The 27,657-nt window shown below is 49.6% G+C and overlaps 1 protein-coding gene across 2 annotated transcripts in view; it reads right to left on the reverse strand.

The window, feature by feature from the left end:
• Positions 1-27,657, reverse strand: part of Kcnab1 (potassium voltage-gated channel subfamily A regulatory beta subunit 1) — a 213,403-nt gene that overhangs the window by 36,783 nt on the left and 148,963 nt on the right. For both annotated transcript variants that reach the window (XM_048347221.1, XM_048347222.1), the window contains exons 3-7: positions 11,167-11,204; positions 9,944-10,023; positions 8,812-8,856; positions 6,794-6,838; positions 4,313-4,356 (exon numbers count right to left, since the gene is read on the reverse strand). In XM_048347221.1, the coding sequence (XP_048203178.1) occupies positions 4,313-4,356; positions 6,794-6,838; positions 8,812-8,856; positions 9,944-10,023; positions 11,167-11,204 (252 nt within the window). The remainder of the gene's footprint in view (positions 1-4,312; positions 4,357-6,793; positions 6,839-8,811; positions 8,857-9,943; positions 10,024-11,166; positions 11,205-27,657) is intronic.

Raw genomic sequence — 27,657 nt, forward strand, 5'->3', positions numbered from 1 at the left:
CTTGCATTAGCCTGAAAAAAACAACTTAGGAATAAACTTAAGTAAAGATGTAAAAGATCTTTATCGTGAAAACTCTAACAATCTAAAGAAAGAAATCAAAGAGGATACAAGGGAATGGAAAGATCTTCCTTTTTCATGGATAGGTAGAATCAATATTGTGAAAATGGCCACAGTGCCAAAAATGATATGCACATTTGATGGGGATCAAAATCCCAATGATATTCTTTTCTGAGATAGACAAAACAATCCAAAAATTCACATGTAACAACAAAGGACTTAGAATAGCCAAAGCAATTTGAGGTTAAAAAAAAAAAGCAACATGGGTGGTACCACAATCCTAGATTCAGGCTTTACTACAGGGATACAATAATAAAAACAGCTTGGCATTGGCACAAAAATAGACTCAAAGATCAGTGGAAAAGACTAGGAGACCCAGAAATAAAACCATATACACTTACAGTTATCCTATATCTGATAAGGAAGCCAAAGACATACAGAGGGAAAATAGTCCCTGCAATAGCTGGTGTTGAGAAAACTGGGTATCCATATGCAGGAAACTACAAGTGGATCTCTATTTGTCACCTTACACTAATATCGATTCAAAATGGCCCAAAGACCTCAACATCAATCTTTGAAACTACTGTGAGAGGGAATAGGAGAAACATTGGAATTTATAGGTATAGGCAGAAAGTTCTTGAATAGAGTCCCAGGGGCACAGCAAATAGGAGAGAGACTTGACAAGTTGGACTACATCAAAATAAAAATTTCTGCACAGCTAGGCACATAGTTACTAAACTAGAAAGGCAATCAACAGACCGGGAGAAGATCTTTACCAGCAATATCTTAGTCAAAGGACTAATATTCAATTTATTTAAGGAGCTCAAGAAACCAACCCCTCCCAAACCTGATAAACCAATTACGAAATGTGCAAGGGAGCTAAGGAGAGACTTCTCAGAAAAAGAAGTATGAATACAAAGAAACACATGAGGAAATGCTCATCATGCCCGGCCATAAAGGAAATGCTAATCAAAACAACCCTGAGATTCCATTTCATCCCAGTTATTGGCCAACATTGTCAAGTCACTCAAAACAAATGTTGGTGGGGATGTGGGGAAAGGAGCCCTACTGCACTGCTGGTGGGAATGTAGACTAGTACAACCACTCTGGACAGCAGTCTAGAGGTTCCTCAAAAAGCTAAACTTAGATCTTCCCTATGACCCAGATAGTTCACTCCTGGGCATCTACCCTGAATATCATGAACCAGGATATGGTAAAGATACCTGCACATTCGTGTTCATTGCCTCACTAAGATATGGCTATTGTGAGTAGCCCAGATCCCCCACAATAGACGAATGGATCAAAAAAAAAAAGTGGTACCTATACACAATGGAATTTTACACAGCCATTGGAAAGAATAAAACAATCCCATTTTCAGGGAAATGGGTGGACCTAGAACAAATCACGCTAAGTGAGTTAAGCCAATTTCTGACAGACAAATGGTGCATGTTCTCTCTGTTACGTGGAAATTAGATCTAAAATGCACTGGGATATGATAAATTACATAGGATTCTAGATATTCACACATAGTGAGACCAAAAGAGGACACTCTTACGGGAGAAAAACAGAGGTGCAATGCCTAAGTGTCTCTTCATACCTATTCAAAATAATACACCTATCAAAATGAAATCCAAGGTATGGAAACAAGACACTTCTCTTTTTTTTGGGGGGTGGGGTTAGTTTATGATGATTCTGTCTTCTCTACCTTATGTATGGCATATTCAGGTGTATATCTTAGGAAGGGCTGGGGGAGGGCACAGAACTTGAGGTAAAAGGGTGGAAAAGTGCAGCAGTGGAGCTCACTGGACACGGATGGAAGTGAGCTGTACTCACTGGTAGAGACGGGAGGGAGGGACTGGGAGAGAGTGTGGAAGGGAAGATTGTACCAAGGAGAGGCACTAATTACCTGACTCAAGTGATTGTAATCCCTCTGTACATCACCTTTGTAATAACAATACAGCAATAATTAATAATAAAAAATGAAAAGAAGGGAAGCACTTTGCAGGCAACTCAAGTGCTTGTTCAGGTGGACACTTCAGGGTGACTTGGGCTGTTTTTCTCTGACAAACTTCATGGAGAACACAAGTCCTGGGCTAGCTAGGGGACCGTGTGGAGGGGCAGGCTGGGTTTACTTTAGAGTCCAAATGGACAAGAAAGCCAGAGAAGGATTCTTTTTGGAGGAGGAATTAGTAAACTCTCTAGGGATGACAGGTGCAGCACCCTCAAGAGCATCCTTAGGAGAGAAGTTAGTTGAAAACCAGGTCATCAGGGAACGGTGACCTATACAACCTGGCAGGATAGGCTGATGAACCAAAACCTGCCGACGGTAAAATGGCGGAAGGAAGACTGCTATGTAAGGACAGAAGAATGATGAAACAAAGACAGGCACCGAGTCTTTGGTGTCACAACTTTTTAGGAACGAGCAAAGAGACCCAGCAATCAGCCGTTTCAAGGGCTCCAAGTCTCCCTGTTTAACCCAAGCTCTGAAGCCCCAACACGGTGCAAGATGGCTGAGATGGGCTGAGTGTTGTCTTCCTGTGGCACATCTATGCCACCCACTCTAGTTGTTGTATGTCTCTAACAAATCTTCCTATCGTCTTTATTATGTCCACATCGTTCCTGAATTCTTCTCTTGACATATATAAGAATCTGAGAGTCACGTAGCGGCCCTGAATTCCCAGTGACACTTACTGCAAAGTGTAGACTAGCAGCTGTACGTGTCAAGGTGATTCAGGGTGATGACGATGACAAAGGTAACGTATATCAAGCATTCGTTATGCCACGGACACAGTGCATCACACGAACCATTAGACTGCAATCCCTCTGCAGCAATTCCACGGGCAGGGATTTTTGTAGTCTTATGTTAGCATCAGAGACAGAGGCTTAGTGAGGATTTCTAAGGAACTTGTTCAAAGTCACTCAGCTAATAAATGATAGAGTTGGATTTCAAAACCCTTTGCCTACCAACATAATAAAAACTCAGCAAATGAAAAATACCAGACTTTGGAAGCAATGGAATGATATACGTACTATTGCTAAAAATGTGTGTGCGTGCACGCACGCGCGTGTGTGTGTGTGCACGCGTGCACACGTATGCCTGCCAGTCTTGGGGTTTGAACTCAGAGCCTGGAAGCGATCCCTAAGCTTTTTGTTGTTTTTGTTTTTGTTCAAGGTTAACACTCTACCATTTGAGTCACAGCTCCACTTCTGTCTTTTTGGTGGCTAATTGGAGTTAGGAGTCTCACAGACTTTCTCCCTGGGCTGGCTTCAAACTGTGATCTTCAGATTTCAGCCCCTGAGAAGCTAGGATTATAGGCATGAGCTACCAGTGCTTGGTGAGTATGTGTTTATTCTAAGATCATAGAAAGTCTTAATTTTAGATGAAACAATTGAACACTGATCTTTTTCTATTGCTTGTCTGAGATATTTCTAAGTCATGTTTATAGGTCAAGGAAGTCCTCCCAAATTAAGCATTGTCTTTCAGACTAGGGTCTTGGAAAAATGATCACAACAAAACAGCCTGGAAGAAAGCATTTGCATCGCGCGCAATCAACCAGGAGGGACACAGACCCCACATGAAGAGCTCCTGAAAACCTTCACCACCATGCCCGACGTGGCCTAAAACACAAAGGGCGAATTCCTAGAAGAATGAAGTTACACCAAGTTCGTAAGGAAGTAAATAAGTAAAACTAATTTGTCTGACAAATTGGAATATTCCTTAGGAACATAGTTGAATTAAAGTATGCCTTATTCTTTGGCTTACTAGTGTAATAACCTTTCTAGAATCGGTCCTGCTTACCCAAAATGGTTCATTTGGTTTGGGTGACATTTGTATTTCATAAATGAAAATGTCTAAGAAAGGAGAAAATTATATCTGACGACTCATCATGGATGCAAAGTTATAATAATCTTGAATCCTTATGAAATCACTCATCCATGAGTATCACACGACCCTGTAGGTTCAAAAGCGGCCCACTGTGTACTTACGGTGAGCTTTCATGATACGTTCCCTACGCATCCCCAGAGCTCACTGCAAAAGCTTTACAGGAATACTCTGGTACTGGTATTTGCTGTGTGAGAGGACTGGTAGCCCCTGGCCCTGCCGGGTCTCAGTGCACCCTGTCTGTGCAGCGGTACCCAATCTTGGTTCGCCGTGGATCTTCTTTCTCACATAGAATCCTTTCCTCATCTGAAATGTTTTGAACCTAATTGGTGGATGATTCCCTTGAGTCGGGAGCCAAGCAGCGGAACTCACCTTCAATGATGTGCTTCCTCGACAGCCCTCTTTCCGTCTCAGCTCTGCAAGGAGAAAGAAACTCGTGACGGGACTTGGGAGTGTGCTTTTGAAAAAAAGTTCCGATTCAAAGTGTAGAGGAACAGTGGCTGCCACTTAGCTTGCGTGGCTAATTTTATACCCTTGTTCTTGGTGAATTCTACAGGAGTGGTTATTGTGCATTTCTTTTTCTTTCGAGACCCCATGTGATGAAAGCATTGCATTGTGACCACACCATGACTACCGTTCCACTCTAGGATCACAGCTGACTAGCCATGGACTTCCTCCATGTACAGTCTGGCTGACACTTTCACCCCTTCAGATGCTTGGAACACAAGGAGGAAGAGGAGATGGAGGAGGAGGAGGAGGAGGAGGAGGAGGAGGAGGAGGAGGAGGAGGAGGAGGAGGAGGAGGAGGAGAGGAGGAGGAGAGAAGAAGAGGAGGAGGAGGAGATGAAGGAGGAGGAGGAGAAGGAGGAGGAGGAGGAGGAGGAGGAGGAGGAGGAGGAGGAAGAGGAGGAGGAGGAAGAGGAGGAGGAGGAGGAGGAATTGCCCATACAAACTTCCCAAACATATTTGAAAAGAAATTTAACAAAGAAAATTTACAAAGAAACTTAACAACTATTTTTCTTTAGGATGTAATGGGCCAAGTTTTTCTTTAGTTTGCTAAGAAGACAAAACTTTTGAAAATGAGCCATACGACTTGTAGGTGGGATGGGAGGGAAAACCCGGGAGAGAGAGAAACGGGGATATTGTCCCAAAGGAAATGTGCTGTAACCCCTCTGTACATCCACTTTCTAATAACAATAAGATAAATAAATAAACAAAAACTTATTGATAGAGACTTTCACCCTCTCAGTCGATTCTTAAGCTCTGGGCAATTAGAAAGTAATGGTGGCTGTTGTATTTCAAAATAGTAATGAAGGGGTGGGGATATGGCCTAGTGGCAAGAGTGCTTGCCTCGTATACATGAGGCCCTGGGTTCAATTCCCCAGCACCACATATACAGAAAACGGCCAGAAGTGGCGCTGTGGCTCAAGTGGCAGAGTGCTAGCCTTGAGCAAAAAGAAGCCAGGGACAGTGCTCAGGCCCTGAGTCCAAGCCCCAGGGCTGGCCAAAAAAAAAAAAAAAAAAAAAAAAAAAAAAAAAACCAAACCAAAAAACAAAATAGTAATGAATTGCTTCTTTAACATGAATACTTTGGGCAGACTCTCTAGAAGCCATAGCCATTCACCGGTGCGAATGTGTCTGTAAGAAGTGTATTTCTGTGTTGTAAGCAGAATGGCACTAGATAGAGTTCTTGCTCGTTGTTTTACTTCCAGGTTGTTTAACTTCCTGATTCAGCATTGGCAAATTTTTGTGTGCCATTGCAAACACATCAACCAATGGTATTGTGGGTCATAAGACGGGTAACAGAAATCCCTGTTTCTCACAAGGTACACTGCTGTTTGATTTTTGTAGGAATGGCAACAGGAATTAGAATGCAACTTCTTCATTTATGTCATAAATTAACAGGCTGAAGAACAATAATAAAATATACATGCATGAGTATACATATGTGCTATATACCTTGTGATTAGAAGGCTCTGACAGAAGTGGCCCCTGCTTCCTATTTAAAGCAAAACAACATACTCTCTACCAACTATCGAGTAGACAAGGTGTGGCTTATTTCTATTTTTTTTTTTTTTTTTTTGCTAAGATTCCAGCACCCTTGGAGAGTTCCCTGAGAGACACAGTGCCAGCCGTTGCTCTGGCATTTGCACTGGCTTGCTGCTTTTCTTATGTTGGTCACAAAAGGCCAGCCTTCTGGTTCTTGCTGGCTAATATAAACACAAGTTCAAACCCTAGCAGTCAGTCCATCAGAAACCAACTCGTCCTATGCAATCAGCTCTGCATCCCACAGCGGAGAGCAGACCTCTCTTCCCTTTGGCCTGACGTGAGTGTGCAGGTACAGCCCCCTGCCTTCTCCCAAGGAGATGGGCCTTTTGATCAGCTGTCTCCGAGCCCTCTGCAGAAAGGATCAGAGACTCACAGGAAAGCCAGACGAGCTATTTTTATCTTTGCATTCCGTGGAAGCCTCTGAGTTTTGGCAGGTTTGAGTAGCTTTTCTTCCACTCTGATGCTTTATTTTCTTCCTCTGAAATCTGAACTCTATTTTGGAAATGGTTCTAAGTATGCTACTGGCATTTGAACATTCTGCATGAATCACTTAGTAACAAGTGACCACATGCTTCCCCCCACCCCTCTAAATTTCTTTGGGAATACCTTGCTAAAACTGAATCCTAGGCAGACTGCTATTTCTGTAGCATGAGGAGAGAAAAGCAACAACACATAGCTCGCTCTCTGAGCCAATTAATTTGAACATAACTCAAATGTAAAGCAGTTGTCGAGGAGAGGGGGAAAGAAAGCACAAAGTACTAGTTATTCCCTCCCCAGTGGGGAAAATGAAAAGTATTGAACTTACTTTCCACCCCAGTAGAGTTTGGTTGTTATGACCAGGCTGGACCTCCTGCATGTCAAACAGACGACAGAGAAAAGGTGAGAACATCGCGATGCTATGGGACCGACTCACATTTCTACAGCTTGTGAATTTACATCACCCTAGGGTTCAGGGCAAAGAGAAGCTGGGACTGTGGTATGGAGTCAGATGCTAGAAAGAGAGGCTACAGGAGGAGGGGAGTCGCAGGCAATGGAGACAGTTCTCCATCAGAAGGGCATGGGATAAGGAAAAGGCCTTAGTGGGTGGATTGCTGTAGCAGCTCAAGTGAACAGCACTCATTGACACTCACTTAGATGCTGTCGATGGCCTGGGGATTTTTCCTGGGAGGGCCAGAAACCCGAGAGGCTCGGAAGCTTGATTGTCTCCGTCATCACCTCACAAGTGGGAACGGACTCCATAGAACTACCGTGGGATGAACTGGGTGTTTGTGGATCACGCCTGTAATCCCAGCTACTCAGGAGAAGGAGATCTGAGGAGCGTGGTTTGAAACCAGCCAGTGGCCAAAAAGCCCACAAGACTCTTACCTCCAGTTAACCAGGCACAAAAGCCAGAAGTGGAGCTGTGGCTCAAGTGGTAGAGCACCAGCCTTGAGCAGAAAAATTATACTAATAACAACAACCATAATAATAATTAGTAAGTCTAGCAATCTATATTTTCTTTGAATGTCTTATTAAATAGAAATGCCATTTCAGGGAAATGTGTTAAGACCTGTAACCGAAGGTCCTCCCACCCATCCTCTGAGGGAATGAGATATGGACAGGTGGTCCTGAACAAGTCGCCTTGTCAAGGTCACACTCAAGGTCAGGAAAGGTGACTGCAGGGTCAGAAGTGTCTGGAGGGCTCCAGGCACATCATCTGAATCGAGAGGCTGCTACGGGTGCAATCGAGTTGCTCTGGGGAATGTTCTTGGACGGAACTGATATAAGGGTAAAATCATTTGCAAATCCAAGTTTAAGGCCTAACTCAGGAATGCTTGGAACTGCGTCTTCAGAGTCTGGAGGCTGGAGGGCAGAGTATGAGTGTTCCCAGGCGGGAGGGAGGCTGACTGTTACCCACAGTGATATGGGGTGTTGTCCTCGCCCTGGAGACATTACAGCCACCCTACTGCCGCTAGATCGGGGCACAGAAGGTGATGGATGGGGTGGGTGTTGCTTGGGGACCCTTGCATGGTCGTAGTGAAGTGTTAGTCTGAGTTTCTGGGTAATAGGGCCTCCACAGTGAACAAGACGGGTGCTGTTTTCTGAGTACCTGGGTATACCAGCAGGTGTGGCCTAACAATCTCCAGAGTGCTCAGCCCAGTGGCTTCTTGTTTAGTCTTTTGTTTGCACCCAGAGATGTTAATCAAGCGAATGGTGGTTGTAAATCTCTGTGTATGGATATTTCTCTCCCTGAAGCTCACTTCCTTCACGAGGCTATGAAAATGTCCCTTTCTTTCATGCACAAATAGCTCATAAATCCTCTCTTTCGCTGGCCAGGCCTGCAGTATTTCACAGTGACCAATGATCAGTCAATAGTATTTGGAGTGCAGGTAATGAACTCTGACATTTGTTTTTAAACCATTGTGAAGCATTTCTTTACCAGGAGTGCATTTTTTGACAGCTTTTTGATCAAGCACATATGATGTTATTTTTTTCATTTGGTTTACTCAATGGTAAATTATTTTAAAAAAACACACCACAAACAGCGAAGGTGCCAGTGGTTCACGCCTATAATCCTAACTACTCAGGAGGTTGAGATCTGAGGATCACAAGTCAAAGCCAGCCTGGGCAGGAAAGTCTGAGAGACTCTTGTCTCCAAATAATCAATAAAAAAAAGCCAGAAGTGGAGCTGTGGCTCAAGTGGTAGAGCACCAGCCTTGAGCAAAAGAGCTCAAGGACAGCACTCGGGCCCTAAGTTCAAGCCCCAGGACCAGCATTTAAAAAAAAAAAAAAAAGAAAGAAAAGAAAAGAAATCAAACAGAGGGTGATGTAGAGCGGTGGTACCTCCAGCCTTTCTTCTTGATGATGCTGCCCAGAATCACCTCGGCCCTGGGGGAAAAGCAGAGAATATCTTAGGATGGACAGCAAGCGCCAACCCTAACTCCAGAGCCATTCCTTGCTCGCGCTCTCAGAGCCTGCATAGCCCGAAATAGAAGTGTTCTGGGTTGGTAGCGTGCTTTCCACTGTTTTCTGCCTGTGCCAGCACAATCCTGCTATAGAGCATTCCAGAAGTGCCTGCCAAGTCCTGACAGGCTGGCAGGGGACCGCCTGCAGGCCTGATACTGAGAAACAGCAGAAGCATTTGGCAATTCGGTGATCTTCGAATCACGGACCCAGTGTATAAATATCCTGGTGTCCACCAAGAGTCAAGGTGTTCTTTCTAACTGTGTGGAGCGAGTCAGCAGGGGTGGTGAGCACAGGAGACCGCACACCATCTAGGCAGAAAATATGGGCTCCTGGATGATCTGAGGGAGAACAAAGAACCCACGATGGGACCAGAAGTTCCCAGGATGCACTGGGCCTGAGATGATGTCTTGGGATCTGGTGACAGACTCTTCATGGGAGCAAGACCCAAAGAGGGCCTGCAGAGTGCTGTCCCGAGGCTGGGTGGGTGGTAGAGAGTGCTACTGCAGAAGCACCTTCCCTCCCCTCCCCTCTCCTCTGCACCTACACCACCATGGGGGCCCAAGATTGAGGTCCCTCCTGGTGAGACCCCCTCCTCGGCCAGAGAAGCCTCATTGTGAATGATTAGGCCCCCGGGGACCTCCGCGTGAGTGGTCCACTTGGACCCGTGTTGGGTGCTGTTCACCCATCCGCTCGTTCCTGGACTCAGTGATCGCCTGCTGGTCTCCACGGCCACAGCTCTGCTCCCAGATGTGTAGACCATGCTCCCCGGCCTCCTGGCCCTCCCCCCTTCCTGCACCCCTCCCTCTGGTCCGCGTTTCATTCAGGGACAGTGTGGATGGCCAGCGAGAGCCAGGGCAGACAGCGTGTCCAGGGCTAATGGTGGAGTTGGAGGGGAGCAGCAGGGTCCCCGGGCATGGGCGAGACGGCAGCCGCGTCTCAGCGGCCCTGGGAAACGTCTGGAACATCTCAGGTGCCTTTCCAGGCGGGGGCAGGCAGGTAGAAGACCTACTTTCCAGCAGCGTAGACCTCCGCCGTGTCGAAGAGATTGACGCCGCTCTCGTAGGCGATGGTCATCAGCCGCTCTGCCACCTGCAAGGGCCACAGGAAGGTCATGCTCGGGGAATGGCTGGACATCCTTCCGCCAGCCTGGCAGAGCACCGAGAGCCCACCAACGGCCTCGTGTTCTCTCGGGGGTTGTGGGGGGAGCGGGGAGACTGGGTCCTCTGCAGAGTGGACCTCAGTGAGCCTTCACAGGGCTCTGAGGGGGCACCGTTGGGCCCCCCGCTCTGGCCTGACCCCACGCCGTGCCATCTCCTCTCTCTGACAAGCTGCAGTCCCGTGAGGGCTCTGTGGCTTCTCCACGCCGGTCTGTCCTGATGGCAAAGCTCCTGACTTTCTCCTGGATGCTTAGAGGACCGTGCGGGGGGGAGGGGGGGACGGCCACCGGTCAGAGCCCTGGCTGTTGGTGCCAGCGGGGGTGGGGTCCCACTCTGCACCCACTCAGTACCCCCCATCCTCTTACAGTCAGGAAAGGTCAGAGGACACGGGATATTGCCCTTCCTTCCTTCCTCCCTTCCTCTCCCTGTCTTCCTTCTTCCCTCCCTTGCCCCTCTCTCTTATTCACATACATTACACATCCAAGAGGAGATTTCCTTGTGAGAAATCTGCACACAGTGGCCCCGGGGCCGTTCTAGTGACCGTAATCCCTGCCGCTGTCACTGGTGCAGCGTCTGAGACTTGGGGGGCTACGCAGTATGGGATGGAACCCCAAGGCCAGCATCGCTATTCCAACTTGAAGAGGGGGGGAACGGAGGCTCACAGTGACCCAATGCCCAGTCTGCCAGGACTGAGAGGATGTCTGTGATTTGAGTGGTTTGATGCTAAGACGAGAGACGATTGCCTGGGAACTGAGGCCAGCTGGCCACCTGGGTTGGGGCTAAAAATTAGTAAATCAATCCACCAACCCACCAATCAGAAGCACTCAACAGCAGCAGTGGAATGACGTCACAAAATGACAACTAATTCACCCCAAATGGTTTCATTCTCTGATTGGTGGACCTGCCTCAAGGGCTATCCATCAAGAGGCCACCTGTGCAAACGGCAGGCGAGAAGACAGCGTTGGGATTCCCCTTGGGTCAATCTCCCCTGTTTCCTGTGCTTCGGTCCTCCCCCAGCGGATCCCCACCCCCGGTTCTGAACCCCCCTTCCTAGGGGAGACAGGGAGCAACTCACCTCATCTGAGATTTGACCTCCAAATGTCACCCATGTTCCTGGAAGAGAATAAATATTTGCCCATTATTCACAATCACTTTCCTAATACTGCGTGCAATAAGAAGGAATCAAATCTTTTTGTATCAGGGTCACCTCGAGAATGGTGCGAAACGTTCACAGGGCCACCTGCTGTCTAGCTTCTCCCCCTCTTGCTGTGGATCCTATGAGGGCTCTGCACCCCTCCGGAGGACGCAGGCACCGGTGGCCCTGTCCCAAAAAGCCACCGGGGCTGAAGCCTGCAGCACAAACAGGTGAGCCACCAAGGGACTGTGACGTTGGGTTGCCGTTCCCCTCTTCCCTGCCTCCGACCATGCCGTCTAGTCTGTATTCCCCATCACCCCTCAAGGGGAGCCTGTCTCCAGTTACACACCCCGGACCGCCACACTAATGCTATGATTACGCCTCTCCAGCATGGGAGTTGCTGGTGACTGGGTGAAGGTGGAGGCAGTCACCACACTAACGCTGTGATTGGCTTCTCCACAGTGGGACTCGCTGTTGGTTGGCTCAAGGTGGAGGCAGTCGCCAGAATGCCCAAGGAGAGAAGGACAGCCAGAAACCAAAGATTAGCACGTGCAAGGCAAGAGGTAACCACGTCGGTGACCTGCCCCTCCTTCCCTGCCTCCCCCACTCATTCTCTCGGAGCCCTAATTACATGCCAGGTAAAGGCCTTGCAACTACGGCCAGGGGTGGGGAGGTGCCGGCACCTGTCCAGCCTCCCAGGGGCTCTCGGTTCACAGTTGCCAGTGCTCTGTCCAGGGAAACACAAGGCAGTAGTGGAGGGAGGGCTCTCCCTGGATGGGGGGTGGGGGAGGGCACGTGAGGAAGGCCTCCCCTAGGGGTAAGGCCTCGCTGAATCTCCGCCAGTGACGGAATGGAAGGACAGGCATTCAGGGAGAGGCCGGGGCTTGGCAGGGCAAGGAGCTGGAGAACTTTCCGATGTCCTATAATGCCATGTCTCCGCTCTGAGAGACCCTACACACAGGTCCTCCGCTTGTCTTTCTGTAACCCGGGAGGCTGCGCCCAGCCCACAGGCTCATTTTATTTGATCCGAGTGGAGTTGGATCATTTGGTATTTTCATAAATTTTGAATGAGTTACCAACGATTAGCTTTTTTTTTTTAAGTTTTCTGACTTTTCAGCTTCTCTTGGCCACAGAGAGCCAGTGTCGGCCGGCAGTGTCTCTGTGCAGGCCATACCCACTCCGTGAGGGAAGCCACATCTCCCGTGGTATTTGAGACACTGAATACAACAGCAGTTACGTTGTACCGCCGGGCATTTGCTTCCATTTTGCTCACTGTAAACTGAACTTGTACCTCTTCTGCCTACTCTTCTGCAAGGCAGCATTGTTTCAAGAAAAAAAAAATAGGAGTGTACTTTCTTTTTGGTAGATGGGAGGACTATTCAAGTGAAGAATACTTGCACAGAAAAATCTCATCCTGAAGGCACCATAACAAAAGCACCCACGACTCCTATGCAGAAAAGATGGGCTTTGCAAAACTTAATGAACAGAAGAAATGGCAGCATTTGTTTTTGAATGAGAATAAACGAAGTGAGCTGCTCTGAATTTCTGCTGTCTCTTAAGTGAAAGAAAAATTGCTTGGGCATCAGAACTTTTCTACAGATAACGCATTTATAGCAAAGTCATGGGTGAATGCTGCAGAAATCCTATGTCCAGAGCATAAATAAGCTTTTGCAAACATTAGCATACCCGCCAGCTTTTTTAGCTCAGCATGTTGAAAAATGATTATGAGCTTTCAGGACAAGTTCAATTATTGGTGACATTTGCTATCGCAGCAAGTGAAAAAAAATAATATAATAATGATTTATGAAATAACAGCATACTATTAACTGTATTTACTTGTGGAAGGGCAAGAATTCTGAAGCAGTCAAAGAACGATTGGACAAAGAACTTATGAAAGGCCAAAACATCATGGAATAGCTTCTTTTGTGTGACGAAAAAAGTCTTGGATCCATTGGCAGTGGAACTCACTGGTCCAACTCAGTCCACAGTACCACAGCGGAGCGTGAGGGGTGACCGGGCACTGCCAGGCCTGGCTGGCCACAGACGGGAGATGGTACTGCATTGTAGGCACACTGCCTGCGTCTCTTCATTTTCTTATTCATCAGGAAGTGCCTTGGGCTAAAGCACTAAAACGGGACAACCCACAGACTCAGTAATTATTACCACAAATGAGCTATTCTTCATCTTCAAGTGAAATCAGGTCCCTGTGTGCTTTTCTGGCTTACTTGTACTATGATTCGGGTGAGGATTTTTAAGTTGCTCCTGTCATCCAAAGCACTGATTCCATCTCCACTGAGCCAAAGACAGGCTCGGGCCCTGATCGTAAGTGATGCCACCACAAATCTGTACCTGTTGACTATTTTTGTAGCGGGACCGTCACAAATGCAGATGTACTTCTGCTGACAGCGGGGGGATGTCCTGCTGAATATATCCTAAGTTGAGAATAATACAGGTCAAGTGCAGTTAATATACTCAACCTGTCCAATACTACAGCTTACTATACGTGGGTCATTGGCTGTGTTCTTCCTGGCGACCTGGAGCTGCACCTCCCGCCTCTCCCAGCGTCACGGGAGAGTTTCAGATCACTCTGTTAGCCAGGGAGACGTCAAAGAAGAATGAATGGGGTGTTTGCCCAGCAGTGCGCGAAGCTCACTGGGAAAAAGAAAAAGAAGTACACTTTCTATGTGAGTGTATTGCTCCTATGCCATCATAAAATAAAAACAGTGTCAGTCAATACAAGTGGAAGATTGTGTATGCACCCATAGAATATTTTGCTTCTCTTTTTGTCAGGTAAGATAAATTATTTGTAAGTAGTTGTCCAAAGGGGTGTCAGTTCAGCGCGTCAGATTATGAGTACCGCGTAGTCTCTCTGCTCCCCGCACCTGCTTCCAGAGGTGGCCCCTTCCCCCGCCCTCCACAGAGGCCAAAGCAACCCCGCCTCGGCCCTCAGCGGACCTAATCGCAGACTTCAAATCTCCAGACACGCAGAGCCACCTGTGTCAGATCATCTACTATCGTTATATAATACATAATATCATACATATTCCACTATAGTAATATCTATATATTTCCCATTCCATCATGGGATTCCATCCCATACCATGGGATTAATATAATAATGTAGTAATGGAATGGAATATATGTGCTATATAACAATGTAGAATAAATAACATACAAGATCTAAACTATTATCTATTCCATTATAGTTTTACATATTATTTCATTCCATAGTATATATATATATCATTACAATAATATGATATGTAATGTATAATGTGTATAATATGTTATTCTATATAATATAAAACATAATAATTCTAATGTAGTCATGACCAACATCATAGCTAAATGAAAATAAAGTCTACACTGGGTAATTTCCTACCAAACAAATGCTGGTTTTGATGTATAGAACAATGGACATAGGCTCATGGATAACCTTCAGTTCTGACCTGCAGATGATTCTCATGTTCCTGTGTTTTCCCCCTTCTCTGGGAGGGACCAGGGCCAGGCCTCCGGTGGGGAGGGCAGGGCCTGGGCCTCCCCCGGGGAGAGCCGACACACACAGGACACGTGCCCTCTGCTGACCCGTGGCGGGTGCTGCCTTCTCTCGGAGGAGCTCGCCCTGTGCCTCGTCTACAGAGCGGGGCCGCACCTGCACCTTCAGTCTGTCCTACATCCCTTCGGAAGAGCTATGGTGGTTTCTTAGTTACGGTGATTCTCAAAACTCTCCGTGACGGCTGGCGTTTTATCACCACTTTTTATGCCTCTAATGAGGACATGCTTTGAGATCTATGACTATTTCACCGTGAAATTTCAAATTAATGGGATATTATTTAGAATGTATTTTTACTAAGTGGACGCTTGTTATTTCGAACACCTTGAAAGCAAAGGGAGCCTAGTAGAACTGTGGAACGGTCGTTGAATCTTCAGATGGAACTCTCGGGCACCAAGGCACGTGTACTTCGAGAGCACACTGGGCTTTAAGGTACGGATGGAAAAGTGGCTGGTGAAACATGAAAAGAAGACTGAACACACGCGCGCACACACACACACACACACACGCTCACACACAAACACAGTCTTGATTACTTCATTCTCTGCTGGTTGTTCACAGGCTAATTGCTTCTTGTTTGCTTCTTCAGAAGCACACCTGTCACTTAAATGTCATTCTTGCTTTGAGAATGAAGACATACTTAGAGATTTAGGTGCAGTCATGTTAACATCTTCTATCACCACAGCGTCAGGACCAAAACCAGGGATCAGGTTGCTAAACATTAAACGGCGGGTCTTTGGGCGTCTTGACTCCTTTGCTGTTCTGGGGCCTTGTGTGAAACGCAGCCCTGCCCTTGCTGGTGTCCCTGCGAATCCTCTCCAGGCCATGGTGACATCTCAGTCCGTCCTTCACAACCTTGACACGACTGTTTTCCTCCCTGCTCTTGAGTCTCCTAAAAGTCCCCACAATTACACACATGCTCTCTCTTTCTTTAGTTATACGCATCTAGTGTCCTTCCCATGTTTATCTTTTAGGTTCAGTATCCACATATGACAGAAGACATGGGACGTTTGTCCTTCTCAGCCTGGCTTGCTTCACTTCACATGAGGTTCAGTTCCCATCCGTTTCCCTGCAAACAACGTAATTTTACTCTTCTTTATGGGTGAATAATATCCTCTTTTGTAGATGTGTGTGTATGTATATATGTAAAACATTTCCTGGTCTGTTTATCAGCTGTATGGTATTGTGGCTATTTCCAGGGCTTGGCTGTTGTGATTCGTGCTGCAGTCTATACGCACACGCAAATGCCTTGTTGTGTCTAGACTTACCTTCCTTCAGACAAATGCCCGGGAGTGGGATTGCTGCCTGGAGTGGTGGTTCTGGCTTTCGTTTTATGACAGCTCTCCACACTGCTTGCCATAGCGGCTGCGCTGGTTCACGTTATGCCATAAGGGAATGGACAAGCGGTCCTTTTCCTCCCTGCATCTGCACTGGCATTTGTTATTGTTTGTGTTCGTAACGATGTGAGCCAAAACAACATTGAGAATCCATTTCACTTCAGCCATAGGTGTCACCATTGCACCCTAATAAGGAAGTACACCCTCCCTCTCCCCCGCCTCCCCCCCCCCCCCATCCACAGACGCTGCACGGATGTCTGTCCCACGGCTCTTTCACTAACACTGATGACCTGCCCTGCACCAGACCAACGGAATCAGATTTCCTAGTGGGGGCTCTGTGTGTGTGTGTGTGTGTGTGTGTGTGTGTGTGTGTGTGTGTGTGTGTGTATACCTTTGCAGGAATATACTTCAAAGCTCCTTAGATCATTCTAATTGCAGTCTGAGCTGAGAACACATTTTAGACTCTTCCTGCTGGTTCTACCTCACCCTTTTCTCTGCCCTCACTAGCTTTTCTCCATTTTTTAAATTCACCTGCTACCGTCTCCATTTTTCAAAGGGCAAGTGACTTGTCTAACGTTCCTCTAACTAGAAGGCAACGGAGTTGGAGCTGGAAGCCAAATCAAGTGGACACATAGCTTGCCCACGCTCTTGCTCCCTTAGTCAAAGCATAGGATCCAGAGAACTCTATTCTTTTCATGAGAGAGGTGAATCACCTCGAGATCAAAACCAGTTGAATGGAAACCAAAGACCTAGAAGGCTGGCCAGAAGAGGAAAGTCTATGGCTGGCTCTGGGGTGCAGACAGGTGACAGGGGTGAGAACCTGGCTTCTTGCCCTCCTCACCCTCTAGTGATGTCAACAGAAGACAGTAGGGTGGTGGTCATAATAGCGAGTCATTCGCAGGACTTTACGAGGGCCTGGTGAAATGTAGCAAGAGATGAACCGTCTCCTCTGCAGAAGCCCCTGCATGAATTCCTCAGCTCCACAAGTGTGTTGGGATCCCTAGCAAGCCTTCCTCTGCCCCCGTACCTGCTCTGTTCTGTGTGTCTGATATGCAGCTACGTTATCTCATAGTTACCAAACACCCCAGGTGATTTGGAAGGGGGTGCTTACTGAGCAGTCCTGCTGGAGCCCTGCAAGAGGCACGAGATACAGAGCAGTGTCTGGGTGCCTGCAACCGGGCACCAGGCTGCATCTCTGCGAATGACACCGGCAAGGCCGGCTCCCCTATTCTGGCTTGCATCTGTCGATGTTTTCCACGGAGCCTGGCCCTTATTTTTGGATCCAAGCTGCAAGCTGATCTTTCATTTTTGGCTTCCAGTGTGTTGCTAATGAGCATCTGGCCAGAGTTAACAAATGTGGTAACAGCTTAGCCTTTTCTTTTTCTTCCGATTACTTTTTTCTTGCACTAACCAAGAATACCACCCAGGCTCCCAGGGGGAGGGGGTGGGGCCGGTTCACACCTGCTCTCTACGAAGGCGCTTGAAATAGCAAGAACCCAGGCAAGGGGAGGTGGAGGCTGCCTAAGGGCAAGCCGCGTTCTCGCAGGTGAAGCGCACACACCTCCGCACGCACACTTTTTAAAGGGCTAAATACTATTTGAGACGTTCGACTACGTGGCGTTTCCATGCAAGTGCTCAGGAAACTAGGAAACCGAGGCCAAGCGAGGAAGACATTCTCGGCCCGCCACACGGATGCCGTGTGTTTCTCTAGAGGCCTCGGCGCCAGTTGCTTTCCACACAGAAGTTCTCATCCTCACGGCAACTTGGCGGGATCTGCTGGGGAGCCCAGGGGCGGGGCGGGGACCTGCCTGGGCTGCTTGGTGGTGCTTTGTGCACACGGGAAATGGCGGTTCTGGAGGATGCGGCCTCCTCTCCTGGTCCTCTCCTCCGGCCCCATGCGGTTCCGGCCACGGGGGCTCTGAACCCCATGACTCACTCTGCTGCCCATGGCGGGGGGAGGGGGGGAACCCCGCACACCTGCCCCACCTCCCCAGCCCCGGGGTTCTAACTCCTGCCCTCCCAGGGACACCCAGGGGCACGCGGGCCTGGGTCTCCTGGAGCCCGTGTGCAAGCCTGGGGCACCTAGGGCGGAGTGGCTCGGGTGGACAGAAGGTCCTCTCCATCTGCACAGAGGACGCAAAGCACCTGACTCCTCCCTTAGGGTGTCTGAACTGGGTGGCAAGCCATCTTCTTAGCCCAGTTGGTTCTGTGTGCTGCAAAGCCTAAGGGGGAGACGGATGTGTTCAGGGGCGCGGTGGCAGGGACGCCCATCCCCCGGGCTTGTGTTTGTCCATTGCGGGTCCAGGGAGAGGCAGAAGTGCGTGGGGAGGAAGGGGATGCGCAGCGGCTGGAGAGCCGGGAGCGGAAGGGGCCGGGGCGAGACACGGCCTACAAGGCCATTCCAGTGGCCTATGTCCGCCAGCTACATCCCACCTCAGACACTGCCCCACCGAGCACAGAGCCACCGGCCCGGGACCCCGCGGGCCACGTAAGCCTGGGGGGACCGTGCCGTTCACCCGGTCATTCTGCTTCTCCATCCACAGGGTCAGTGCAGTTTCCAGGAAAAGGAAGCGGCTTTGGAATACAGTGAAGGAAGAGGGCACGAAGCTTAGGAATACAGAGGGTTCAATTGCAGGTTGCAAGCCCAGTTCCTCTTCGGGGATGTAGGAACCGAGGAGGTTAGGAGCGCCCGTCCACCAGCCTCCCCCAGAGACGACAACGCCCCCTGCACACCTGGTTGTTAGAGGTAACCCTTTATAGCAAGGTAAATCCATGACGTCACCTCTTTACGTTTCTTCATGCAGTTACGACTCCTAAGGCCCACAGGTGTAGTACCTTTAAGTTTGTTAGGAAAACTTAAATAAGGCTAAAACCCCCCAGATAATTTTTTTTCTTATTCACATGTTTTGATTTTCTCCACACATTATTAAAATGAATATTAATTTTGTAACCAGGAACAAAAGTTACTTTAAAAACCCTTACGAGAAAGGAGGGAGAAACTGGAGAAAAACCAAGGAAGAGGGGATATTATCCAAAAAAACAAATGTGCTCATTACTTGGACTACAAAATGGTGGCCCTTCCTTGTAACACCGTAATAATTACAGTAAAATTATATTAAAAAATCCTTAGTAGCAGAAAATCCATTCATAAACAAGGGCTTCAACAAATTACAGTTCCTCGTACTTCCTGAACATGAAAAGAAGCAGTGTATGTATTTGGTTAATATTTTGTTCTAAGTTTCTTGGCTACAATTCCTCATGTTTTCTTGTATTGGTGTTTACATATTGAGCCTGTTTTGTTTTGATTTTACAATGAGTTTCTCAGCATGCATGGCCTCACTCATGTTGTTCTTTGAAGAACTCTTCTGCAAGATGTGCGGAACTGCTGGCCAAGGGTGAGAAACTGTGTTACAATCACAACAGGGGCTGGCTCTGGGCACAAGGACTAAATGGCCAATTCTGATTCTTTAAGCAAATTCAAATCGTTTCAATATTTCCTTCTACCGTAAGTATAGAAAATCACTTTTTCCTTCTTTCGTTTTGGTGAACTCTTAGTTCAGTGCCTGGGATAAAGAACTTCTTGTTTTGTTTTGTTTTTCTGCCAGTCCTGGGGCTTGGACTCAGGGCCTGAGCACTGTCCCTGAGCTTCTTTCTGCTCAAGGCTAGCACTCTACCACTTGAGCCGCAGCACCACTTCTGGCTTTTTCTGTTTATGTGGTGCTGAGGGATCGAACCCAGGGCTTCATGTATACAAGGCAAGCACTCTACCACTACATTCCCAGCCCCGATAGAGAGCTTCTTGATATGTAGGGTATTCAATATTATTTAAAAATTCAGAGAAGGGATACAAAATGACTTGTGTTATTGAAATATGGAAGAATTTAAAGAGAAGAAATACATAAGGGATAACAGCGAAAATCTAAAAACACGTAAGGTTTCTAACCATAGTTCACTCCAATAAACTCACTTTCTATGCTTCTCTGCAGGTTTCTGGACTTCCATGTAAGGTTTAGCTTATTCGTCTGTGCCTAATAGATACCGACTGTTAAAGATTTCAGCTTGAAAAAAAATCTGTGATCTTCTTTTGGAAAATTGATAGTTGCGTAGAGTGAATGGCAGATTTTTGTATCCCCTCATTTGATCTTCTTTCTAATCCATTAACTACTTCTCTAAAGAGTAGCCATCTTCCTCCTTCCCTAATTATATGTGGCCATGTAACATGTCAAAGAAGAAAATGGGCTAGTTATACATCGTAAAACCACGTTGTTGATGCAGCTCCTGTCTTAGAAGATTCCATTTAGGAACCGGGTAGCATGGAGGGTGGCTGGGATCCGGGGAGCGGGGGTGGGGGGGGGGGGTGGGGAAAGGCGGGAAGAGGTGCCGTCAGGCAAGATGCATCGTACTCCTAAACTGGGAGGTGGAAGGGAAACCCCTTTGTTCAACTACTTAATGAAAACACATATAAGAACGAAGATTCCACCTACTCTGAACTCCGTAGACCCATTCTGCTTCATGACGACACACTATAGCAAGAGCTCAGTTGTAACACGTGGGGAGCCCGGAGCGGCTTTGCGCAGCCTGCTCTGGGGACAGCTCCCGTGGCTAGACACTGGGGTCTCTCAGAAAAGCGTTGACCACAGGGCTACACTATCATCACCACACAGCCTCGATTAGACATCACTATACATCACTATGCGGAAAATAATCCCTAATTTTAGTTAAACAGGTATCAGGTCATAGAAATGTACTTGTATCCCAACAGTCCTCACGCAGAGTCTACTGACACCTCAGGATGAACTCTGCACCTCCAGAGAAAGTACAAATCCTGTGGCACAGGGATTGGGGGGTGGGGGGGGGGTGGGAGGGTGATGCAGTGTTTTATGAATGAAGGAGCAAACACAAGAACAGCAGGAGGAAAAGTGAGCCACAGAGAGGAAACGTTCAGTGAATCTATTTATTGCCTGATGGTGCTCTTCGTGTGAATTCATGGCTTGTGAATGAGTTTAATCACGACACATCTATCTGCGGTCTTGGAGCAAATGCATGCTGAGAGAATGTTCCGGAGGGAGGCGGGGAGGGTGGTGTGGATGAAGACAGTAGGCTAACGCCAGCACCTGCCACCTGGAAGCAGCGGTTGACGTTATTTCTGCTCCTGACAGGGCTGGGGCGCTGGCGGTGGGGAGCAGGGAGGGAGATCCAGGCAGCCAAGCGGGGGGTCTGGGGGGGGGTCCCCATCCCCATCTTGTAGCTCTGTGATTGGCCAGGGTCTGTAATTGACCACGCAGGGTCTGGTTCGCAGCGGCTCTGTGGCTCTTCCACAGCGTATTTTCCTTCAGGTACCTGAGATTCTTTCAGACATCCGAGAGTCCTTCCACGGGCGATGACCCAGCTCAGCTCTGCGGCTTGGATAGTGTCTGAAACACGCGGTGCCCCCCCCCCCCCACGGTGTGCGTGGCCAGGTCCAAGGGCGATGGCGAAGACAACGCTGACGCTACCTAGCGCGTTCGTGTTTGTGAGAAGCGACATTGCGCCCGGCCCTGTGACGCACATTTGAAAGAGGTGATGCGTGCCGAGCCCGAGTCTGCTTTCTGATGGAGGCCAGGAAGTGAGTCGGGCGGTGTGACACCGCGGCCCACGCGCCCCCCGTGACGTTGGGAATCCAGACGGCGTGCGGAGCGGTGCCCGCCCGGCGTTCTCGCCGCCCAACGCCGCCGCGGGAGCCGGCAGGAGCTCCGTGAGAAGATCAACGACTGCTCCGGGGCCCTCGGGGAAGCCAGCGTCAAGTCACACCCGCTCCGTTCCATCGGCAGACCCAGCTCAACAACGCTCAGGAAGACTTTTCAAAAGCTGTGTTGTGGGTTGTTCTGAAGCGACACATGGAGGGCGATAAATAGACCAGAACATTCTTAAAATGCCGAGACTTTCCTTATTTTCAGCGGAAGCCACGGCAAAGTGGGAAACAAAACAAAAACCCCTGTTTCCCTTGCTTCTAGCCCTGGGACCCGACAGGACATGGGTCCCAGTCTGCAGTCCCCTCTGCTCCAGGCCTGCCTCGTGGAAGCCCACAGGCTGTCAAGGCTCCAGACGCAGGGACCGCAGGTCCCGGGCCGGCTCAGCCCCTGGTGAGCAAGCACCAGGCAGCCAGCGCGCAGCCGTGCAAGAAGCCGGTTAGGAGCCGCTTGTCCAGGCCCGACACCCCAGAACCCTCCCCGCCATCTGACGTCACCAGCCTTGCGTTTTCTAGTTCTTGCCCTGCGCTGTGTGCACACCCAGCCTGGCTTGCTTAACCTCCGCAGCAGACAGGAGGCCCCATGCCGTCCGCAGCTCCGTGTCCTGACCCTCTCCCGTGGGCCCCCGCTGCCCGAGGTTCCCACTTCCTGTGCCACGGGCCCACAAGCAGACGCACAACCGCCCCAGGGCTCGGAGGCACCCGAGTGGAGGGAAGGCCCTGGTGCGAGTGTTTTTAAATATCTCCCCGTGTACAATGGATGAACCTGGATAAAGTATGTGGAGTCAGGTTAGTCAGGCTCACGGAGGCAAAAGGCATGATCTGAAATATAAACACATGTATGAAAGCATGAGCCAGGACATCAACACACAGGCACGATCAGATGGCTGAGGTGTGGCCCACATCGCTGGTGTGTGTGTGTGTGTGTGTGTGTGTGTGTGTGTGTGTGTGTGTTCCCACTGGGGTGGCTCTGAACAACTGGAAGGCTGAAGGTGACCTTGGCATCACACTGGAGGCTGTAAGGCCCTGTAGGGGCTTTATGTTGACCAAATGCTTTATCCTATTCCTTCAAGATCGTCTCCTTGGTGTTCTGTCCTCCCTATTATTAGTCCTGTTAACCTTCTGCAAAATCCTAGTGGCAGTAAATGACTGTAGTTAACAAAAATCATTTAATGGGAATAGAAATGGCATGAAAAATTCGCCTTGGCCGTCTCCTGGCGTGGGACAAGGCCACAGGGCTCCTGTCCTGCCAGGGCGGGGGGGGGGGTGGGGTAAGGGAGGTGCGTTGGCCGGCTGGGGCGGGTGGCACCTGCCCCGGGTGCAGGAGGAAGATAAACTCACATGAAGAGCTGACAGGTGTCTGACTCAAGTCCAGTTGGGACTGGGCTGCCGGATCCCATTGGCCACTGTTAGTTTTCTGCCAACAGGAGCTCATGCCTATAGTCCCCATATTCCAGTAAAATACAGACATGCAGTCAACCGCTAAACACACATGCCCGTGGATGTTCAGCCTCGGGCATCCGTTCTCTCGGCAGAGGTGATCAAGAGCAGACCGCCCTCTCCGTACCATCCTTCAGGGTTGGCAGAGGCCACTGAGAGCGTACTCCCCTTCTCTACCGCCCCCCCCCCCCCCCGCAGGGTTGGCTGGAGAGCGGCAGACACGGCGGCGTGGATTCCTGTGACGTGATCCCAGACATTTCACACTGGCCAAGAACGGACACCAGGCCCACCCCAGACACGGCAACTCCAAGGGTAAACCTCACCTAAACAGTGCTGTGGGCTGAGTGTCACCCTAGCTACTCAAGGAAGCTAAGATGCGAGGATCTCAGTTCAAAGCCAACCCAGGGAGGAAAGGCCAGGAGACTCTTATCTCCAATGAAACACCAGAAAATCAGAAGTAGTGCTGTGGCTCAAAGTGGGTAGCGTGCTAACCTTGGGTGCGAAAGAGCTCAGGGACAGCTCCTAAGCCCCGAGTTCAAGCCCCACGGCCGTAGGGGGAAAAGCGCTTGGGAGACAGGCATTTTTATAAGTAGCAAAAGGATCAGACCTGGAAGTGAAATTAGGTGGAGCCGGACCTCACCCCTCTCCCGAATGCTTGAACGCTGCTCAGCAGCGCCCCCCCCCCCCCCCCCGCTGCCATCTCCTGCGGACTCCAGACTCTTTCTCTTCCTCCGCCTGTCTGCATTGTCTGTTCTCAACGCCTCCCTTAGCCAGGAAGGAAGGCTGGTTAGATGGGGCCCATCACCACGGAGAAACAAGGTTCTCTCGCCCCATGCTCGGCCCCATTGTCTTGCGGCACCGCGCCCAGGACCTCTCATCCCTCTGACGTCACCCGCCTTGTGTCTTCTGGTCATTTTCCTCCACCGTGTGCACATCCAGCCTGCCTGGTTTGCTGAAGGCCCGGTCCACCTGCTCAGCCTCCGCCTCGGCAGCAAGTAGCACGTCTTACATCGCTGGGAGATGCACGCTGACTGACTGTCAGCCTCTCTCCTCTCTACCGCCCGTCCCCGGCTCCCCGGGGCATGCAGAATCGCCGTCCGGGCCCCTCTCCTGGGGCTCCTGCTGCCTGTGTGCGTGAGTGTGTGTGTGTGTGTGTGTGCGCGCGCGCGTGTACAGGGACTGTCACTCCGGCGATGCACTGGCCTTGTCCCCACCCGGCTCTGCTCCCTCTCCTGAGTTGGGAGCATCCTCCCTCAGTAAAGCACTTGCTTTCAAGTTCTGCCGTCAGTCTGCTTCAAAGGCCACGTAAACGAAGGCGGCGCCCACCTCCCCTCCATTTCCAGACCCCTGCCGCCGCAGCCGCGTCCCAGGTCTCTTCCTCCGGACCTCCCTCTTGGTGCTTCCTCGGGACGGGGACCTCCTTCCATCAGCAACTCCCAGCCTCTTACTCAGTGTCTTCTTATTTTTACTTATTTTGTGAGACTGGGGCTTGAACTTGGGGTCTCCTAGGGCGGTGGGACCGTTGTGCGCTGTTACTATCTCAGGTAGGGCTTCCCCTCACGTCCCTCCCTTCCCTTTCCTCTCCTTCCCTCTGCTCCTCTCCCCTCCCTTCCTTTCTCTTCCTCTTCCTTCCCCTCCTCTCCTCTCTTCTCTTGCCTGGACTGACCTGGACTCTGAGCCTCCTACTTCACACGTAGCGGGAGCCGCCATGCCCAGCCCTTTTCACGGGGGTGGAGCTCTGTGAACTTTTTGTCTAGGTTAGACTGAAGCCACGATCTCCATCTGAGTCTCCCAAGCCGTGGCGATCATGGGCATGGGCTCACTGCATTGGCTCCCTGGGCTTTTCTCGGCTTTAAATCCTATTTTATCTTGACTTCATAACTCATTTTTACATCCCTGTTTCACTTTTTCTCCATCGTTACCTGAGATTCCGTTGCTCGGCCTTCTATTTTCCATTCATCTTTGTCTGTTCTTTCGAAGAATATCATTAGAAACTAGTATGTCATCTAGGGTAGCTTTTCCCTGAGAGGTTGTGGGTTTTGTTTTCTTTTCCTTTAAAAGCATTTCTGTGTTGATTTTTGTTAGCTGGTTTTGTTAATGGGTTCAAATCACATTTACTCCGGACCCTCAACAGCCTTCTTCAGGGCTCACAAGCATGGCTCCGTCGCCGGTGGTCACCTTTCCTCCGTTTTGTCCCTGACTCCATTCCCACGCTCTGCCCCCGACCTCTGGCCCGGGAGTGAGCCCTCTGAAAGGCAGCCGGCCAAGAGGCTGACCGCGTGGCGTGTCCTCAGCTCCCACGCGTGAGCGGAGGGGTCCAGGCCTCGGGCGGGGCCTCGGTGCTTCCTCCCTTGGGGCTGAGGGCATCCGTCATCACTTTCTGTCTCACACAGCCCCCGCTCGCGGGGTTTCCGTGCGTCTCCTCGTCTTGTGTTTGTCAAGTCACTTAGGAAGTATTACCGAGGCCTCTCTACCCCCCTTGGAGCCCTGCCAAAGGTGCCGTCGGGATGGCAACGGGTGGGTCTCCGCGTCTGCGGGTGGGTGGGGAAAGGCAGGACGGGCCCAGAGAGCCTCACTGCGAAGTGCAATTGGGAGGAGAATCTGCAGGAAACCTTTGGCCCAGACCTTATCAATCCAGCCTAGACCTAAGCGGTAGCCAGAATTGAGAGAGAGAGAGAGAGAGAGAGAGAGAGAGAGAGAGAGAGACAGAGAGAGAGAGAGAGAGAGAGAGAGAGAGAGGGGGGGGGGGAACCCCTATGATTTTATTTCCCTCAGGCTGACAGATTCCTATTCCTATTTAGCCCTCAACACCTGGCTGCTTCCATCAGCTTATCCCTGGCCCCTGCAAAGAGGTAGTTATGTCCTCCATTCCGTGACTGTGTGTGGTACCTCCACCTCCCCGCCCGTGTCAGCCTCGCTCCGTGGCTCTGTGCTCGACTGGAGGCTCTGCTTCTGCTCTGGCCATCTTCCTCCAGGAAGCTCGGTGACTTCCCACAGCTCTACTGCAGGAAGTGGTCGAATCTTTTTCCACCGCATCTCATAGTTCTCGCAGAGCAGTGATCATCATTCATGCGTTTCATACATGAACACGGATTGACCGTCTTCTCTGCCTAGACATGTGATCTCACAGGAATCAAGATCAGACTCAAAAAGCAAACGTGTAATATCGCAGGGGGTCCTTTGGGAGCTCATAGCCCGGGCGGTGGGTCCAGCTGATGCCCAGGGCCTCTACTCTAGGCTGTGTGAGGCAGGCACCCTGGTCCTTCTTCCCATTTCCCCAGCACAGAACTGGCCCCGTCTTTGTGCAACCCTTGAGGCAGGCATGCAAGAAAGAGCGTGTTGGACTTTGGGATGTTCAGGACCTTGAATCAGACTCCCAAGCTGACTCGCCTTTAAGGGCCACAAAGAAGGCCGGGAGAACTTTCGTTCTTAACCTTGGCTACCGCAGACACAGGGACAGTTCAGATAAAGCCGTGGAAAGAAGTTAAGAGTTCCAGGGCACACGAGTGTCGTTTCTTCACAGGTCTTCGCAGTGCTTATCTATTTGTTCTAATCAGCGACTGGTCCCTCTCTTTACGTAAGCATTCTTTGCATTTCTTGTGAGAATTCCCTTTTCTTACTCCCAGAATGCCCGTTTGGGTGGGGCAGAGCCGTCTCATGCTTGGAGTCGTTCTGGCCTGCCAGTCCTTCATCAACAGCTCAGGGACGGGCAGGGGCCAGGGAGGGCTCACTGGACATGAACCCCCTGTCGCTTCTTCCTTAGCGTAGTCTGCGAGCAGGGGTGTATGGCTGGCAGTCACTAGTCATTCTGACAGCAAAGCTGCCAGCGGTTATGAAGAGGTGCGTCACCCGTGACATCGCCACTGGAAAATCCCATTTTGCAAAAGCACACGTGCCCGCTCATCCTTCTCCGGGTTGCGGCGTGGTATTTGCTTATTAGACTTTCCATGAAGAGTGACAAGCCTAAACTTCTCTTGTTGTATGTTTAATATTCATGCACCACTTAAATCCTGCAGGTATTTTGGTCTTCAGATAGCTCACTCTGTTTGCATTATGCAGGAAAAAAACTGTTCAAGTCTTTAGGGGGAGAAATTGCACCATTAGAACGGTCTCTCTAGTGTCTGGATGTGCTTTGCAAACACTCGTGTTTATTGCTATAATAGTAGGTGAGGTGGCCGGTTGATGGTAGCCTTAGCAACAGAAATGGCAAAGACAAGGTGTCCCAAGAAGTAATACCTCCATGTTGAATATTTAAGGTCTGCTCTCCTAGCATAAGGACACCCGGAGGCAGGCCTCATGGGAAGAGCAGTCGTCCTGGACATGTCCTTTGTATCCAGACGACCTCGTGATCACCGTGGGGTCCCCCCTCCAAG

This window comes from Perognathus longimembris, chromosome 5 (assembly GCF_023159225.1).
Source record: "Perognathus longimembris pacificus isolate PPM17 chromosome 5, ASM2315922v1, whole genome shotgun sequence".
Classification (NCBI taxonomy): Eukaryota; Metazoa; Chordata; class Mammalia; order Rodentia; family Heteromyidae; genus Perognathus; species Perognathus longimembris.